The following is a 19,992-nucleotide window of genomic DNA, read 5'->3' as shown; positions in this document are numbered from 1 at the left end:
CAAGGTGTACTGATTTTCAATTGTTTTTAAAAAAAATAAATTTTAAAGATTTTTTAAAATGCATTTTGTGAAATAATTTGCAGTTGTTAATAAACATTAAAGTTGCTGATTAGAAGCCCTGTTTACTGTTACAACTGAATCAAATGAGAGTCCCCTGGACTGCAAGGAGAGCAAATCTATCAATTCTAAATGAAATCAACCCTGAGTGCTCACTGGAAGGACAGATCCTGAAGCTGAGGCTCCAGTACTTTGGCCATCTCATGAGAAGTCTCCCTGGAAAAGACCCTGATGTTGGGAAAGTGTGAAGGCAAGAGGAGAAGGGGACGACAGAGGACAAGATGGTTGGACAGTGTCATTGAAGCTATCAACTTGAATTTGACCCAACTGCGGGAGGCAGTGGAAGACAGGAGGGCCTGGCGTGCTCTGGTCCATGGGGTTACGAAGAGTCGGACACGACTAAACAATGACGACTGGTCTGGTTCTATCCACATTTCACAGAAGAGAATCTCACAGAATGCAGTGATGAACTAAAAAAACTGTTAGGTTTCCAGTCATCAGGGAGCTATTTACATATATGGTGGACTTGTGAAACAAAAAAGAAAGAATGGGCACTGGTTTTCAAAGAAATTAGAGAAATTATTAGATATAATATTCAAATATTGTCCTTTTAAATATAGTTAAGAATGATCATAATTAAAAAAACAGAAAAAGTTAATTGTTATAATAGTCACAGTAGCAAGGTTAATGTTTGCAAGAAATTGGAAAAATGACAAATTAATATTGAAGATTGTTACAAAGAAATGTGGAGTTTAGCAATAAATGATGAAATAAAAGTAAAAGGGGAATGACAAAATATAATGATTTCAAAGAGGTATGGAATCCATATTTGAACTATGTTTTTGTCAAAGGGAGAGATCATAAGCCAGCAATGTATTCTTTGAGTGGAATGCAGTGAAAAGAGATTACTGCAAAAGGATATACAGTACGTATTTGGTTACCTGGTCCCGAGGGTGATGGTGGCACAGAGGGGCAATTTTAGTAGTATTGTATGGTACATATGTATACACATTTTATGTTAGTGTTGTTATTGTTTTATTTAATAATAATTTTAAAAATCCAACCCTGTCAGGAGGCCCAACTCCATTATGAGCCTGAACTCTTAGCAGGATTACCCTTTGTCTATATGGCTGGGTTGTAGTGGGATGGTCCAATGTGATGAAACGCTATTTAGTCTGCACCGCCCCCCTGTAAGTGTGCCAGTATCGTGAAGTGACATAAAACATTGGTGCACGTGCAGAGTCCACAACTTTGAATGCAAACTTGGCAACCTTCATTATTTAACCATGTTCACAGTGCAAGATTAATAAAAGATTTTAAACCATTAGTTAAGGACACCACAAAGAGGTAACTCTGTCTTCTTTACATCTGAATTGAAGACCTCTTGTGTTCTGCACTTGACACTAAACAGGCTATGTCTAGGAAGCCGAATTTAGACTTCCTGAAATTATTGCTGGGAACTAGTTGTGAATCAATAAACGTGAAAAGCAGGAGATGAATTGAAATGGGGCGGGGGAGCAACGGGGGTTTAAGTGGGATGAATTGATTTTTTTTTTTCTTTAAAGTGAAAGCAGCTTTAGCAGTTTCATTCCTCTAGGGAGTTTCCATGCCTGATCCCACGGCTACTCCATCTCTCTCTATTCGCTACTACATCACACCGGCTATCCTCCTCACTCTCGACAAAAGGAATCGACGATGCCGCCTCCCTTCGACAGAGGGAGCTCCACGAAGCCGCTCTTTCTTTCCTTAACCACCGAGACAACGAAAGGGCTAAGTTTTGCTTTTCCGGATTCCCAGCGACGTAAAGGTCGGACTCAAAAGGAAACGTTTGGGAGCGTTACCTGGTAGCGCCGCCTTCCGTCTCTGCTTAGCTTATATTGCGACGTCCCATTGGTTGCTGGCTCGCCCTATGAGTAGCTAGAGGGGAAGCGGTGGTCGAGTGGCTGGCGTGCGATGGCGGACCGTCTCACCCAGTTGCAGGACGCGGTGAACTCGGTGAGTTGGGGAAGGGAGGGCCGCCGGGCTGGGGCCGAGGTGAAAAGGCGGCTCCTTTCTGCGCCCTGCTGTTGCCTGGCATTGGGCAGCCTGCAGGCTCACAGCTGTGAAGCGGCGGGTGTGTGATACGAGACGTCCAGTTGTGTGCTCTGTCCACCGACACACACACCCCTCACGCGTCTCCTTGCAGGAACAAACGAGGTCCTGCCTGGTCCCGTGTATGGTTTCCAAGACCGTCCAGTCAAAGCACGTGTGCGACCTGCGAGCAGAATAGGGCCCTGGTGGTCATATCCTGGGATTTGATCCGACACAGAAAGTGGAAAAGTTCCTTTTCTAAAGAACGGCTCCCGGACGTAGTTGGGCTATTTTACCGGCTGGAGTTCAGAAAAAGAGAAAAAACTTCCCTAGATTATGCCCTCCGTTTGGATATTTGGTGGTATTCTTTATTCAAATATGAAAGTTCTGTTAAGCTGTTATTGTGGCTTAATTTTTGGCACGTTTTGTCAAAGTGAACCTGGGCCGACCACTTGTACTTGAAAAGAGCCCACAGAAGTTTTGCAAAGCTTTGATAATATGGGAGTGTTTTTCTCCTCATTTTTTCTGTAATTTGATTGAGGGTGGTCTATTCATGTTTCTGGAGAGATCGTTTCAGTGTTACTGCGACAGTTACTCTCTAGTTCTAGTCTTCCCTTTGCTTCATTTTTAAATGTGGCCCTCCCCAAATCTATTTTCTCCTGTTTTGAATTAGAATTTCTTTAAATTTTGGCACCTTTTTTCAGTGCTTCATCATCACCATTGTTTTTTATTTATTTTTCATCAGGTCAGGAAAGATAGTAGGGAAGGGGATTTGGAACAAGGGGTAAATAAAAATATAGAATCTGGCAGAGAACACTTTATATCATTATTGCTTTTACCTTTATGAATTCTTACTAAACTTACTCCACACTAATCTTGCCAATTTTTCTAAGCCTTTAAGATTTACATTTATATCTTAAATTTTCTTTCTTATAATCTTAACCCATTCATGTTCTCATCCAATTATTCCCCATAGCCTCAACCCTTTCTTTGTCCTTTACTACTTTGATTAAAAGATCAATTTCTGCTGCTTCAAAAACTTTTTCTATTAACTCCTTGATTATTGGTGACTTACCATTTTTCCAGTATTTTGCATATAAAATTCTTGTTGCTGTAGATACATGTATGATCAAGTATATATTTTCTTTTTTATCAAATCTGGTACTATATTCAACAAAAATAGTTCAGGTTCATATGGAATTATAAAAAGGTAAAGGTTCCCCTTGACATTTTTAGTCCAGTCGTGTCCGACTCTAGGGGGCTGTGCTCGTCCCGTTTTTCAAGCCGTAGAGCCAACGCTTGTCCAAAGACAGTTTCCATTGTCACATGGCCAGCATGACTAAGGAACGCCATTTTACCTTCCCACCGAGGTGGTACCTATTTATCTACTCGCATTTACATGCTTTCGAACTGCTAGGTTGGCGAGGAGCTGGGACAAAGCGACGGGAGCTCACTCTGTCGCGTGGATTCGATTTTATGACTGCTGGTCTTCTGACCCGGCAGCACAGGCTTCTGCGGTTTAGCGACGATTGGGGCGTCCGGTGGCCAAATGGCCGCGGATGGCCCGAAGTGCCCCCCCCTGCAGCGTTTTCGCAACCTCCGTAAGCAAGGGGAGGGCGCGAAAACACTGATAGGGGCCATTTCGGGTCATCCGGCGGCCATTTTGGAGCCGCTGATCGGCGGCTCCAAAATGGCCACCGGACGCGAAAACATCGCTGGAGGGGTAAGTTTCGACGCTTATTGAAACGCATTAAACTAAGTTTAATGCGTTCCAATAGGCTTTCCTTACCCGCACAGCGATGTTTTCGTATAGCGAAGGTTAATCCGGAACGGATTAACCTCGCTATACGGGGCACCACTGTATTATCATCAACATTGTTAATGTTATTAGTAGTATGTACTTTTCTTTTCCTTATAAATTACTTTTAAAATCTATCTGCCATCTAACTTTAAAATTATTGTGGTGTTTAAAGAAATTTTGACTGCCCTGCCTACTTTCCCTATCTGAAGTTGTAGTACATCTAGAAATGTAAAATTTCCAAAAATTTCCATTTTTTCCAGAAAAAAAGTCCCCCCTGGAAAAAATAGACATTTTCAGAAATTTTATATCTCTAGATAGAACCTACATACATAAAGTCTCAGAAGTATTTTATTAAGATTTGAATGTTATATAGTTTGAATACCATATTACAGGCATACTGTTTATCGCTGTTAAAGAATTTATTCCAAACTCCATTTCTTCTTCCTTTTTTTCTGGGGGGAAAAATCAAAAAGGCTTTGGAAAAAAATGGGGAAAAACTTTTCCCCCCAATTTTTCCCTCCAGGCCCTTGCATCTCTAAGTTCATCACAATTTGTATTTGTAAAAGGAACACACATATAGAACAGCTGTAAGAATAAAGGCCTTTGCCCAGGTCAAGTGTAATTTGCTTTTAATTGCTAAGTAGAATTTTACTGTTAGGTGGCAGAGCAGAAACACAGTGGAGTATACTTGTTTTGGAATCTAATCAGGTTGGATTTCTTTATAGCTTGCAGATCAGTTTTGTAATGCTATTGGAGTATTGCAGCAGTGTGCCCCTCCTGCATCTTTCAACAATATACAGACTGCAATAAACAAAGATCAACCTGCTAATCCTACAGAAGGCAAGCTAACCTCTTTATTCCCTTTGTAGTACTTTTGTAGCTGTAAGGTGGGAGAAATAAGTACCACAGATGTAAGGGTCAGGTGTGAAGTAAATAATGGGTTGTAAATCTGAATTTCTTTCTAGTCCTATGTATTCTTATTATATATACCATATTTTTCCTTTTATAAGATGCCCCCATTTATAAGACACCCCTCCTCCACTTTTCTAACCCAAAAATTAAGAAAAGCTGCCTTAATTTTTATTTATTTATTTTGTTAAATTTATACCCCACCCATCTAGACTGAAGTCTACTCTGGTGGCTAAATGAACTAGCTACATTTATCAGTACTATCAGAAATTACTGTCTGCCTTCTGTGCTAAGTGTCTGAATCTTGAGTAGCCTAAGGTTAGCGGAATGTCAAGATGTACCATTTTTCTTATTTTAGTCATTGCATATGTTATTGTGGGGTTTTTGATAAAATTGCTTAAACTTTTAAAATCTCTTCCAACGAATTAGATAAATAATTGTAGTATTCCTATTTTGTTTTCATAATAAAACCTTTCCAAGCCAAATATTGATTATGCATAAATTGTAGAAATTTGTAAATACTAAAAACATATTCCGTTGAGTCATGTATTAGGCATGCATAACCCTGTGATGGAAGTGGACTTCCTTCCTCTTCTCCTCCTATTGTAGATCTTCAAACAAAAGGTTCTGCAAAAGGTTGAGGGATTCTGCTGAATGGGGTGGGTTGTGAGTGGAAGACAATGTCTTCAAATCAGGTGGAGGCACCTTTCACAAAAGGAGTTCTATCTCGGCCCAGTTTTGAGGAAGTGCAGGTTTGGGAAGCTATGTCAAATACAGTGGAGTCTCGACCTACGGAATTAATCCATATGGGAACGGAGTCCGGAGGTCGAAAATGCATTCCCCATAGGAATGCATTGAAAACCATTTAATCCATAACCCGCCCAACCCCCCCACACACACACATACAAAATTAAAATACAATTTTAAGAAGAAAATCTTACCTTTTTGAAGTCTTCCAGGGGTCCTCTGCTGCCGCCATCACCACTGCTGGAGGACTTCAAGGGCTTTGGCGTGGCTGCTGGAGGCCTCTCGGAGCTCCCCCCCCCCCCAGATGCAGGCTTTCCCAGGGTGGACAGTCCTACCAGGGGAGGGCTTCCCCCGGTAGGCCTGGTCTACCAAGATTTCCCATGGTAGGCCCGTCCACCCTGGGAAAGCCTGCGTCGGCGGGGGGAGACCTCCGGAGGCCATCCCTGCCACTATAGGAGGTCCCCCACCACCGCCGATAGTGCTTCGGATGCATGACCGGCGGGGGAGGACCTCCAAGAGGCCTCCCATGGCGGCAGGGAAGGCATCCGGAGGTCCCCCCCGCTGCTGCCATTGCTGGGAGTCGCGCCGTGCCTGGTGATCCCAGCCATGCTCGGAGTCCCGGACCGGCCAGGAGTCCGAGCATGGCTGGGATCGCCAGGCACGGCTCAGCTCCCAGCAGCAGCAGTGGCGGGGAACCTCCGGATGCCTTCCAAGGCTTCTCTGGAAAGCATCCGGAGGTTACCTCCCCCGCCACTCCCAATAGTGGCTCCAAAGCACTATTGGCGGTGGGGGGCCTCCGAGATGCCTTCCATGGCAGCGGAGCAGCCCTGGAAGGCATCTCGAGACACGACCTACTGCCTACAGACTGGAAGGGGGAGGTGAAGAAAGCCTTTCCCCACTTCCCCCTTCAGGTCCGTAGGTCGATTCTCCGGCCGCAAGTCGAAGTAAAACTTTGTGGCTGGAGAATTCCGTAAGTTGAAAAGTACGTAAATGGAGCCGACCGTAAGTCGAGACTCCACTGTATGTCTTCCAAAATGATGAATTGGCTACTTTGTTTTTAAACTACCCTTTCAAAAAGCTTCTGGCTGTCTTTAAGTCTCCTTAAATGTATTGTCAAAATATTTACTTCTACTTAACTCAAGCAGTTGCACATCTGTGCATGTGGAACAGAAACCAAGTGTTTATTTTTCACTTTTACCTGTTTTTCCATTTTCTTAGCTGTTGGGAAAGAGTGTAGGCATGGTTACTAGTGACAGCTAATTTAAATTGTAACTAGCGCTGTTAGTAGTTGTCTAGAATAATGTTAGAGGGTTTTTTTTCTGGGAACTAAGTCTTACTGGTTCCAGCGGACATCGCTTAATACTAATTTCTTCAAAAATATTACTGGAACAAAAAAGATGATAGCTCTAATTTACTCTTCTGCATTAATGTTAAAAGTAATGTAAATCGTATTTTATTGCCTTTGTAGAATATGCCCAACTGTTTGCTGCACTAATAGCAAGAACTGCTAAGGATATTGATGTTTTAATAGATTCATTGCCTAGTGAAGAATCTACAGCCACATTACAGGTAAGAATGCAGTTTAAATCTGTAACATATTTTGAGAACAACTCTAGTCCATTTTGGAAGATGTGGGCAACAAGAACACTTGAAAATGACTTCAGAGCACTCATAAAAATATTTTCATGACTTTAGTAGCAAAGTGCTGCTTCAAAAGAACAACACTGTAATTAGTAGGGTGCTTTATGAATTTCAGTTTACCCCAAGACAATGTAACTAACCACTATGTTAAAATATTGGACTGAGTGCATGAATGTTTGACATATGAAACAGTTACAGGTGTCGAAAAGTGAAGTCCACAAAAGTAGCAAGGTCGGTCTCTTATTCTATTAATTGTATATTTTGTGACTGTAGAAATTTCCTGTATAATGTGGTTTCCTGAATCTGTGATTATATTACAGATTTATGCTGCAGATTTCTGTGCATTCAATGCAGGAAATCCAAGTGGATTTTTTGTAAACAGTTGTTTGTATCAAAAGTCAGAGTCATGGAAGCATTCATTTGATTGACATTGAAGTTAGATAAGAAGTAAGCACTTGATGTGATGGATGTGGAAGACTGGCAAGTTTCTATAGGAAAATTTTAGTGCTAATGACATTTGTTCTGGATTTCTAGACATTTTCTTAAATTTAGAAACACCAAAACTTCAGATTTGGAGCAATATGTTTTTCTTTAAAAATATTCCTATAAAATATGAAAAGAATACGATATCACAAACAATAAAGCAACACAACAATCATATACAGTGGCGCCTCGCATAGCGATGTTAATCTGTGCAGCAAAAATCGCTGCTAAGCGATTTCGTCGCTATGCGATTTTAAAAAGCCCATAGAAATGCATTAAAACCTGTTTAATGTGTTCCTATGGGCAAAAAACTGACCTTAAAGTGAAGATCCTCCATATGGCAGCCGTTTTCGCTGCCTCTAAAGCGAGGAATCCACGCGAAAACACAGCGGGCGGCCATTTTTTTACCAGGTGGCCATTTTGGAACCGCCAATCAGCTGTTAAAAAATCATCGCTGTGCAATGATCGGTAAGCGAAATGGAACCGATCATCGCAAAGCGAAAAAACGCATAGGAAACATCGCAATGCGATCGCAAAAAGTTCGTCGCTACGCAGTTTCATCGCTAAACGGAGCGCCCGTTAAGCGAGGCACCACTATATAAAAACTCAGAAACTGCAGGTACATTTAAACAGGAAGCACTTGAAAAATCAAAACAGATCAGATAAAACTTTAAAAGCAGTTTCTGATAGAATAATTTGGAATTTTTCCATTAGAAAGTATCAGGAATTTTGTCTAGACCTGAAGTTTTTCTGAACTCTTCAGTGAAAGGCTGTAGGAAAAGGAGCAAAGCAACCCTCACTAAGTAGGGAGTTCCAGAACTCTGGATCAGCTACAGATCATGTCCTCTCAAATCCCAGCTAAATAAGTAGCAGATATATATCTGTGGGATACACAGGTCTTAATTAATAATCTTTTAGTAGGTAGATGAGCTTACAGGTGAGAAGGTGATACCAAAATCTAAAGTAATTCTAATTCAAATTTTTGGTCCTTAAACTGAAGACAGAAACAGTGATTGAAACTGGGTCAGTAGGGGAATTACATACTACCAGTATCTAATTCCAATCAGGAATCTGGCTCCTATGTTTTGCACAAGTTGAAAAAGTAAAGCAAAAAAAGCATGCTGCTTATATACCGTCCCACACACTCTGAGCAATTTACAAGTTAATTATTCAGGCCACACAGTGCCTCCCCCCCCCCTCAAAGTTTTCTACTTGAGGTTTTTGATCATTCTTTGCTGGTATTTCCATGCAGAACACATAACCTTGCATGTGGAGTACAATAATTAATCATGTGTCAGTATAGCTGGACCAGCATTTTTTTTTCTAGGCTCAAGTGTAGCCAGTACACTGAACCTATGTGGGGAAATGCTATCACGTGGGCATTTAGGCTCAAACTCAGATCTAGCATTATTTCTACACCAGTGGTGTGCTAGCCTATTAAAAATAGCTGTTCTGATTAGGATCACATCTGCCTTGTCTAGTTTTACCTTAAATTCTTTATTGTCCCCATTTAGTCCAATGCCATCTGCATATGTTAGGCCAGAACCTTCGTGGGGTATCTAAATGAAGAAGAAAATAATGGAAAGAGTGGGTGTCATCTGCATGTTGTTGATACTGCAAATTCCACAGCAAGTCTCTAGCAGTTTCAGGCAGATATTAAACACTACAGTAGTTACTATAAAACTTTAGAGAGTATTGACTTGATGAAACATCATCATTACTATTATTAGCATTAGTATTATTGGCAAATAATCAAAGAGTCAAATAGCATTCCAGCATTGCCTTCTGAAACTACCCTTCCAGGAAGGTCCACAATCTCTGTTAATAATGCTGAGGTAAAAATTGTGCAGTCAGATGGTGCACAAGAGTATAGTGGTCACACCTTCTATCCAGTCCCTAGTATACACACTTCAACAGAGCTTCTTAAACGGCTTCTGTATAATAGTCAGCTATAAAGCAGGATTGAAATCTATCTAGGAATCCGTGCCATCCAAGAAAATGTGGCTTTGAGAGGAGCCATGTGTGGCTTTGAGAGGAGCCATGTGCTTGAAGTTCATGTCCAAGAATGGAAACTGAGGACTGACCTAGCTGGTACTGTGCCATGAAAACCTCTAATCTGCTTATCTTAAATCAGCTGTAGGTTTTTAGGAAGCAAGGATCTCAGGAGTACAAAAACATTTTCTGTGAGTGTTACTGTGCAAAGGTTAAATTATGTTTATCATGTGGAAGCATGTGAAGTCATCTGTTTTTTTATTATGTAATAATATGCAGCTGTCATATGTTCAGAAGAACAAAAAAATAAAAAGTGCTTAAGTGTCTTCTCTCTCAAAAATATATTCAGGTCAAGTCCACAAACGTGCTGCTAAATTATCTTTCTTTCATGTATAGGCTGCTAGTCTGTATCGCTTGGAGGAAGAGAACCATGAGGCAGCTGCCCGTCTAGAAGAGGTGGTTTATCGTGGAGATATGCTCTTGGAAAAGATACAAAGTGCTTTAGCTGACATTGCTCAATCACAGCTGAAGACAAGAAGTGGTACAGTCAGCCCATGCCAGATTAACAGCAGCAGTTGAAAATGTGTACTTCTGCAAAAAGTGTGGGGAGATGTGTTAGGATGAGAGATGAAGAATCAAAACCCTGCATCACTCTGGCGCCTTTATCCTACAGAAAAATTTGTAGTGCTGTTATAAGAGAAAGCATGCATGTTTGCAAGTTTTATGTTACAGAGAATTTTTGTAGTTGGCTCAAACATTGAGAGTTGCTGACATTTTATTTCCATATATTTCTTATGCAAAAGCCCTGAGCTTTTATCACTTTGTCAGTAGGTAAGAATGCTGCATCACACTAATTAAATAGCTTTGTATAGTCATAGATGAAGCGGTGCTTCCAGTAAGGTGTGCCTGTAAGACATATCACTACACACATGCTTTGCAAGGAAGTGCTTTCTGGGCTGGAAGCAGATCACTTCTGAATTGTCCCTTTGCTGTAGCCTCAAGTTTGCTGACAGTATTAAGTTTTTGGATGTATTAGGGACATGAGCAACATATTTGGGGTGGGTCTGTAGAGGTTTGGATTTATTTGGAAGATCACAGGATGGTGATTGGAAGTGGAAGAGCATAATGGAAATCCCAGAAGCTGTTGAAAAAAGGCCAGCTTGTAGACAGCTATATTTAGGAGGAATGCATGCTCCCCCAGCTACAGGCATGGTATGATGAACCTTAGAGGTGAGATCTTGGAGAAGAGAAGGTATGAGAGAACTGGAGGTTTCCCTTCCTCTTCTACTCTGCTAAATCAAATGATAGAAGGAATTGTAAACTGTGGTCTTCATAGAAGAAATAGGTGGAAGCTTGGTTTTTGTGGTATCTGACATCTGAAGCTAAGACAATCTGAGTGAGCAAAGCATAAATTATTTCATTCCTGAAGTTGGGCTTCAGAAGAAATAATATCTTTCTGTACCCAGTTTACTGTGCTAATTGTGTATGTTCAGAAGAAACAAGAAATAGTTCTGGGGATGTCTGCATTAGGGTTGTTCCCTGCTGTATATAAGATAAAAATCAAATTTTGGTTCAAATTTATTTCTAATCTTCTGTTATATGAAGATGCAAATGAAAATACTAAAACTCAAGTCTGCTTGTTTGTTTCATGTATTAGTACATTGAGTGGTTTCCTGGATGGTTCACAAGAAATCAGGATAAACTCAACAAAAATTAAAAACAGACAATAAAGGCTGAAATGTCAGAATTGAAAGCAGCAGATTAAATCAATGAGAACTGAAAGCTCAAAAAAGTTAAAAGTCTGGAAGAACACTGAGGGCTTTGTTTGGTATTGAATAAATAGCAAAATAAGCACCAGATAGACCTCTCTTTCGAAAAAGTAGTCCAATGATAGTTCTGCTGCAAAGGATTCTTTCTCATGCTGTCACCATCTTTACTTCAGAGAGCAGGACACCAGGAGGAGAAATTTATATCTTATTTGAGCATTCTGGCAGGTTGGTTTGGGAATAATTATTTTTTTCTGACACTCTGCTTAAGACCTGGATAGGCCATATATACTGTACATATTTAAAAATCAAAGTTTTTCTTTGGTATTATATGCATCTTAATTCAGGTCTTACTGTTGTGTCATCTATCTTGAAACTGACCACCCACAGAGAGGATCCACTGACCACTTAGCCTCGCTGCCTTTGCCAAGAGGAACCAGTGTGCTAGTGGTTGGGAAAAGCTTCCTGTGTTGCTTGTAACTGTGAACCAACCCTGCAAAGTACTCAAAAATATGGAGTACCCCTCCCTTAAGTACCACCAACCCCTTGGTAGATTACACAGCTGTAAAAGTTTATTATTTTTATTGAAGGTATTTTAAAAAGACATACATATTCAGAAGCACATTTAAAGCTTCCATAAGAATCAAAATGACATGAAGCATTTCCATAATAGAAACAAAACTTATTCAGAGAATAGGCAGTTAAGAATAAGATTGACAGAAAATAATAAGCCTAGCAACCAACATCTATATTTACAAAGTAATAAAGCTGCAGCAAAGTTCCAGTATGTATGTAGAGTTCAGCAGAATGGCAGGCATAGATTACATTCTTCTGAGAGATGAAGCTAAGCAAGCAACAGCTTTGTAAAAGCTAGTGTGACATAAGCTTGAATGCTCCATTCTTCTGCTCCTACTGATATCCCACCATCACCTCTTTAGATGTTTTGACCCTTTTCACCAATCAGGTTGTGTTCTTCCCCAAATTTTCTAGTTGGTAACTTTTGACAAAAGTAATTGATTAGACAAGGCAGGTGCCCCTAATTAAGGTATCATGGGACACTATAGAAAGATGTTTCTTGCGGCATTCTCTTGCCCTTGAAACTTTTTAGGTAAGATTCTTCATAGCCATTTCACTTACCAGGCACCATTCTCACAGACTATGGGGAATAGTTTTTTTTTGCCAATTCCATAATGCCATCAAAGTCTGATCTCTGTGCCTCGTACAGTAGTAATGATTTTTTGGTGATCAGTTGTTTAGATTAGATGACAGGTTACAACTTGTAAAATAGAAAACAAAATAAAAATAGAAATATGAAAACCAATAGCAATAACCCTAAAACAAACAAAACCAGATGGCACTGATTAATCTCAGAGTGGATAGAGGAGAAGAGGGGAGGGAAGAAGTGGAGGGGAATGGGGAAAAAAGGGGGTGAGAAAGGTGGTCATCTGGGTTCAGTGTGGAAAGCCTCCCTGAATAGCAATGTCTTTAGTTGCTTTGTAAAAGGCCACAGGGAGGGGGCTAGCTGGAGCACCTCCAGAAGCTGGTTCCATAAAATTGGAGCCATTGCAAAGAAGGCAATACCTCTTGTAAAGAATTTATGGGCCTCTCTCAGGGTGGCCACCTGAAGGACACACAGTTGTTCTCTGCCACCACACCACACTTCTGCTCCTCACTGCCAGCATCTTGCCTAATTTTGCTCCCCATCTCGTTTATTTACTCGTAGACAGCTCTCAACATCCCAACGGTTCATCCTCGAAAGCTAAAGCACTCTTCCATAGACTGACTTGGCTGAAGGTATCAAGGCAGTAATGTGAGCTGAGCAAAGTTTAAGAGAACTTCTTATTAGAATATACAAGTCTGGTTAGGCAAGAATTTAAATTTATTGACATGTACAAAGAATACAAGCCTGCAATCAGAAAGATAAGAGCAACATGTTGCTAGCTTAGTACAAATATGTTAGATGGTGTAATAGGCGTATTATAAGTTGCTTGGTTCTAAAGGAGTCAACAGAAAAGAATCCAGAGCATACAGTAATCATTTGAAGTTTAGAAATGTACTGTCTAGCTTTAAAAGTACTATTTTGTGAGCAGAGGAGCACAACAGAGCATTTAGCTCTCCAGTTGCAATACTAAAAGCTCAAATGTCTCCAGCTAAAGACTTGGACAAAGAGAACTGGCGGGATTCTTCATGGCTCTGAAAGTGGCCCCACCTGATCCAGCAAAGGGAAGGATCTGTAAGGCAGTTCCTTTGCAAAAGGTGAAGGTGAACCAGAACTGACTGTAATTATGCCCAATGCCCCTTGGATTTATCTGGAACTCTTACAAAGCAGCTGCTGTATGCAGCCTGGCACCAATAACAAGGGAAGCAATTTGGGCCAATGCAAGCATTGATGAACTGTGGATTCCATGTATACGGATTATACGTAAATCATTAGGTTCCCAAATGTATACTGAATGTTTGTTCCCAATATTTTAGACGGTTCCTCACTCCTTTTCATGGCAGCTGATTTATATATATGTACATGTACACACACACACACACACACACACACACACACACACACACACACATGTATGCATCCTTTCCCCCATTCTGACAGCTGGAACTCCATAGACTTTCCATTTATATTTTTAGAAAGAAGATGAGTTGGACAGGGTTCAGTCCTTTTCATGAAGAAGATCCTGCCTCCTGGTGCCATCTTTCTTTAGCATGGAGAGTTTAATTTAGAAGAGGAAATCTGGAAAGATTTTTTTTCAATTGCAAACTATATCAAAGACTTGTTTCAGCTCCACCTTCTGTAATTGTTCTTTAAAGACCTGATAAAAGAAAATAGCAAGTTATTTTTCATTTCAGAATAATTTTTCTTCAAAAATGTAGAAAATTGACTATAAGGATAGAGGTTGAAGGGCTGACTAAGAAGAAAATAATGGCCATGCTGTAAAACCAATATCAAACTTCAATTATCCTGCTTTAGTATAGTGTATTTACAATAGTATTTCTCACAGTGAAAGCTATCAGACAAAGGTGTATTTTATCTCTCTCTCTGTTCAAAATGAATCCAGAACATATCATATGGAAAGCTGGATTAGTATGGAGGATGAATGAAAATCAGTGGAAGAAACATCGCTAATTTAAGATATGCTATATTAAAACATAGTACTGGAAGAAAGCAGCAATGACTTGAAACAATTCCATATGAAGTTCAAAGAAGAAAGTGCAAAAGCAGGAAAATTTTGTAAGCCGCCTAGAGTGGTCTTAATCGACTAGATAGGCGGGATATAAATAGAATAAATAAATAAATGAATGAATAAATAAATTAAGAAGACAACTATCATGAATACTGAATGTAGCGATCACCCCTGGCATGAATATTCAGCAGTGTATTTGCACGTACCAATGAGAGCTGTTGGGAGGCGGAGCCAGAGAAACTAGAAGGGAGGGGTGAGTCATAGTCTAGGAAGTTCAGTCAGAGACAGAGAAGAGAGAAAGTTTTGGGGGTTCGAGGCAGAGAGAATGTTTAAGGAGTGATTAGTCAGAGTGTGACCTGTATTAATTAAGACAAGAGGTTAAACAAAAATACTGAAGCTTTGTGTAACTTTAAGAATGTGCTTAAGAACTAAGTACTGAATGGACCTCATTCTTTCCCTGAGAGAGAAATGGAATCCCTAACTTCTGAAAGTAACCTGGAAGGCCCCCGTTTAAAAGAAAACTCTGACGTGGATGAAATGGCAGAAGTAATATTTATGAAAAGCCCTAATAATTCATCATTTGATAAGGAACAGAAGGAGGATACCACCCTTAAGCAGTGCTTTGAGAAAGCTAAGGGAACTCCCTCTTCATTAACGCCTGAATACCCAGAGAGATGTATAATAGATAACAATCTGTTATATAGGGAAATTTTGTTAGCACCTCAGAGGGGTGGAGATGGAAACCTTTAACAATTGATTGTGCCTTTAAAAAAATATAGAGACAAGATCTTAAGCAAGGTGCATAGTGATGCTTTTGGAGCTCACATGGGAATATCATGTACCAAACGAAGGGTTGCAAGGAACTTTTACTGGCCAGATATGGGTCAGCAATTTAAACAGTCTTGTCAGACTTGTGATATATTGTCAAGCGAGTGGTACAGTAAATGACAAAACTAAAGCTAAGTTATGCCCATCACCAGTGATCTCGATCCCTTGCCAACGCATAGGTCTGCAGAATTCTTCAGAGATAGCAGGGCAAAGCTTGAGGAGTGCTCATGAAAAGCAGAGGGGCTGGTGTGATGAAAAAGCCCAGGAAAGAGCATTCTGTCCTGAGGACATAGTGGGATGCTGAGACCCACAGAGGGGAGTGAATTGCAGTTAGCATGGTCAGGACCTGTAGATGAGTCACCAGAGTACTAGAAAGCTGAAGGGACTAGTACTGGGAAGGCTCCTCATGCAGCTGCAAGGGCACTAAAAATCTTGCAAGGCAAACCCCTAGAGGAGAAACTAGCAATTAAAAGGAGAGAATCAAGTTATGAAAGTCTTGACACCTCTGACCGAAACCAAGTGCTTGAGATTTCACCTAAAAAAATTTGCATAGGAATCTTGAGGTGACCTGTGATAGTGGTTCCCCACCTATTGCAACTAAAGTACCTGAGGGCAAGCTTGTGGGTGAGAATGAAATCAAGAGCAATCAGATCACAAAGAAGAATGTAGCCATCGATGTTCTGGAGGAGGGGAAAAAACTGCCTATCCTGTCTCCAGTTAAGAAACCAGATAGAAAAATTTAAAGAAAACTACTAAAGCTTTAAGAATGTGCTTAAGAATTATTCCTGAAACAACTTGTAATCAATAAACCTGTTCTTATTTCAAAGTTAAGTACTGAATGGACCTCAGTCTTTCATAGGAAATATAGGTTGATAAGGAGATCAACTGGTGGCAGCATGTTAGAGGGCGTGTTGGTATACCTTTGTGATCTCTGAGTTTGGTGAAACAAGCAGGGGCCACGGGGTAAATGTCACAGTTACTAGTTACAACTCTGTCAGTGTTATTTACTTGCTGTTGCACCACTATTTCCTCTGCTTCTACAAAACACTAGCCAGTATTTGGATCATTCTTGGTCCTGATTCCACACTACAAAAGTATCTCTCTGGCTGTTGGGGGGGGGGACATATGTAAAATCCACTCTTTCACTTCTAAGAAATCTGAGAACTTTTTGATGAAATTAAACTTGGGGCATGTGAGAAGCCCCCACACTACCTTCCACTGAAAGGATCAGTGGTGTGCAAACAAAACTCTTTATTCCTGTTTTACAGGAACTCAAATATTTCTGTTTAACAGAACGTGTCTCTTTAAGGGAGTTTTAGCATTCTCCCAAATGAACTGGTCTCAGTCTGTGGAGGGCGGAACCCTGCCTTCTCCATCAACTCCAACACATTCCTCGAGTGCACAAGGCATGAGGGGTTACAGCAAGGATGCCATATACAAGCTTGTAGAGTTTCCTGTATCTGGGTAGCTTCAGCACCTACCCAGTCAGGTCCACGATGCTCCTTCGAGGGTGAGGGTGCAGCCATGGGCTGATGTGCCTTCCTTGAGGTATACTTGAAGTCCAGCCAGACCCAGGAAGTCTTGCCTTGCCAACGCAGTTCCTGCAGTGGTGGCAGTAGAGAAGGTGGGATAGCTCAGTGGTTCTTAACCTGGGCGATAATGCCCCCCAGGGGGCGATTTCATTTTTCAGGGGGGTGGTAGAACGAAAAGGGGCGGCGTGGGGGCGCTGGAGCAGAAGGGGGGCGGTAGGGGGCGCTGGAGCAAGCCAACCTGTGAAGATGGCTGCAGCCTTTTTACAATGTGCATGAATATATATTTTCCTCCTATCTTAATTTAGTTTCAGAGTTTTCATCTTGAAATTTTTAGTTCCTGCATTTTATGCCCTTTTTATATTTCTTTTTGAGTCTTAAAATTCGCTTGCAACTAAATCATTAAATGTTACTTTTTGGGGGCATTTCATTTTCTTGGAATTGAGTTTTGTTTTTAGGGGTCATTGGATTTAAGTGTCTTAAATAAATAAACAAACAAACAAATAAATAAGATATAATAAGAAATAAGAGGGGGGCGATGATAACTTCCTCAATGGCTCAAGGGGGCGTTTCTTTCAAAAAGGTTAAGAACCACTGGGATAGCTGATTGACCTGGTGGGTTCTTTGTTTGGAGCCTGGTGCTGTGAAAGGGTCACACTGGGGTTGCTTTTCAGGGGCATGCCCAGTGTAATTCTTCCACTGTGTCACCTTGCCTTGTCCTGGCCCACCCTTTCAGCCTCCTCCAGAGGAATGCAGAACTCCACCTGTTGACTGGAGCCCAGATCACGGTGGTAGATCTTCCCCCAGCTCTCCTTGAAGTGACCTGCAGTCACGGTTACCTCATGGACCTCCAGCATCTTGAGACCATCCACCCAACAGTCCTCCTTCTCTGGTTCCAACTCCTTAAATTCCTCTGCCCCAATGCTCACCTGCAAACACTGGAGAGTACCACTGGCCTCTCCAGCCCAGTCCAAAAGCAAACTGCAGGTGTGTAGGGGTGCACTGGCTTGTGAGGCGGTAGAAAGCCCACACTCCCCAGCGGGGACAGAGCTATCGGGCTCAAAAGGCAAAAGGACACCTATTTGAGACTGTACGTAAGTGAACGAAAGGAAACAAATATTTATTTTATGTCTTATTTATTTTTTTAAAAAAATATTTATACTCCATCTTTCTCTTCAGTAGGAACCAAGGGAGCTTGAAATATCTTTTTTAAAAAGCATCAAAAGCTAAAAATCAATGCATTCTTACAGTATTAAAAACAATTAAACAAATATAATAGTAAAACTAGTATACAAAAATTGTTCTAAAAATGTATTTAAGAACTGCAGAAACACAATAGCCCCATTTAAAAAAATCTTAGGCAACCACTCTGAGAGAAAGATGCTTAAAGAGAAAAGTCATTGCCTGCTTGCAGAAGGACAACAAAGAGAGGCCCAGCCTGGCCTCTTTTGGGAGGGAGTTCCATAGTTGGGAAAAGTAGGTGGGGAAAAGTAAATGATCACTGTAAATTAAGGAAGGTGTGAGTTTCAAAGGAATCTTTTATTCCTGTGGTAAATAGAAATCTCCAAAGAGCAATCATTAGAGAAAAATGCTTCACAAAACTCTTCATTTTTGGTTTATCCAGATGCCTAAGAAAGAATTAAGCACAAAGGTTCTTATGAAAGACCATGCTGATGGTATTGATGTTAAACACAGTTTGCAGTTAAATGCAGGAAAAAAAACTTATATTTGAATCAGGCTTAGCATGTTTGAAATCAATTTTTAAAAAGATGGCTCCATGACGCACATGGAAGTTTGGATTTTCCTGGGAAGCATGTTTTGTTGGTGTTGTTGTCATTGGAAATTGAGGCATTTTGCTTGATTGCAAGAGGGTCGCTTATTTGAAATCGCTTGTGAAATCAGTTTCTTTTGAATCATTTTAGATACATGTGAATGCCTCAGTCAATGTAAATTGTAGTATCTGTGAGGTTTCCCACTCATTGGTGAGCCTTCCATTCTCCCTCTCATTCTTCATCCCTTGTGTGTGTTTCTCCCTTCTTCACAAGCTTAGAAGTGCCATCTAGTCAGGATATCTCTGGTCAGGTTCATTCTGGACTGGGGTTCTGTACTCCCTCTCCTTCTCTACCTTCTCAAGCCTAGTCATTGTTTATGGTCAGTTCCATCTCTGGCTCCATTGATACCCTCCTTTTCCACCTCTTCTGTCTGTCTGTTTTTGTGTGCATGTATTGGGCTGCAGAGAAACCTGTTTTAGTTTTTTTTATCTGTCATTCTGTGCTAGCACTATGCCAGATTGTAATAAATTGAAGTCATCATCTAGTCGTTTAGTCGTGTCCAACTCTTCATCACCCCATGGACCAGAGCACGCCAGGCTCTCCTATCTTCCACTGCCTCCCGGAGTTGTGTCAAATTCATGTTGGTTGCTTCGCAGACACTGTCCAGCCATCTCATTCTCGGTCGTCCCCTTCTCCTCTTGCCGTCACACTTTCCTAACATCAAGGTTTTTTCCAAGGAGTCTTCTCATGAGATGGCCAAAGTACTGGAGCCTCAGCTTCAGGATCTGTCCTTCCAGTGAGCACTCAGGGGTGATTTCCTTTAGAATTGATAGGTTTGTTCTCCTTGCAGTCCAGAGGACTCTCAAGAGCCTCCTCCAGCACCACAATTCAAAGCCATCAATTCTTCGGCGGTCTGTTTTCTTTATGGTCCAGCTCTCACTTCCATACATCATTACTGGAAAACCATAGCTTTGACTATGCAAACTTTTGTTGGCAAGGTGATGTCTCTGCTTTTTAAGATGCTGTCAAGGTTTCTCATCGCTTTGCACCCAAGAAGCAACCGTCTTTTGATTTCATGGCTGCTGTCTCCATCTGCAGTGATCATGGAGCCCAAGAAAGTAAAATCTGTCACTGCCTCCATATCTTCCCCTTCTATTTCCCAGGAGGTGATGGGACCAGTGGCCATGATCTTCGTTTTTTGGATGTTGA

General features: G+C 41.0%; 1 protein-coding gene across 1 annotated transcript; it reads left to right on the top strand.

Annotated features, from left to right (window-relative positions):
- The first annotated feature begins 1,896 nt into the window (after positions 1–1,896).
- Positions 1,897–11,331, top strand: MED21 (mediator complex subunit 21). The gene is made up of 4 exons (XM_020797777.3): positions 1,897–2,052; positions 4,654–4,768; positions 7,053–7,153; positions 10,097–11,331. Exons 1-4 carry the CDS (start codon positions 2,011–2,013, stop codon positions 10,277–10,279), a joined length of 441 nt encoding a protein of 146 aa, XP_020653436.1. The 5' UTR covers positions 1,897–2,010; the 3' UTR covers positions 10,280–11,331.
- Positions 11,332–19,992: the final 8,661 nt, after the last annotated feature.

This window comes from Pogona vitticeps, chromosome 5 (assembly GCF_051106095.1).
Source record: "Pogona vitticeps strain Pit_001003342236 chromosome 5, PviZW2.1, whole genome shotgun sequence".
NCBI lineage: Eukaryota > Metazoa > Chordata > Lepidosauria > Squamata > Agamidae > Pogona > Pogona vitticeps.
This window is presented reverse-complemented; position numbering and strand designations above follow the sequence as displayed.

Coding starts and splice junctions, on each gene's coding strand:
- MED21 (XM_020797777.3), top strand. CDS start 2,011: ATGGCGGACCGTCTCACCCAGTTGCAGGACGCGGTGAACTCG. Junction 2,053..4,653: donor TGCAGGACGCGGTGAACTCG/GTGAGTTGGGGA, acceptor ATTTCTTTATAG/CTTGCAGATCAGTTTTGTAA. Junction 4,769..7,052: donor ACCTGCTAATCCTACAGAAG/GCAAGCTAACCT, acceptor TTGCCTTTGTAG/AATATGCCCAACTGTTTGCT.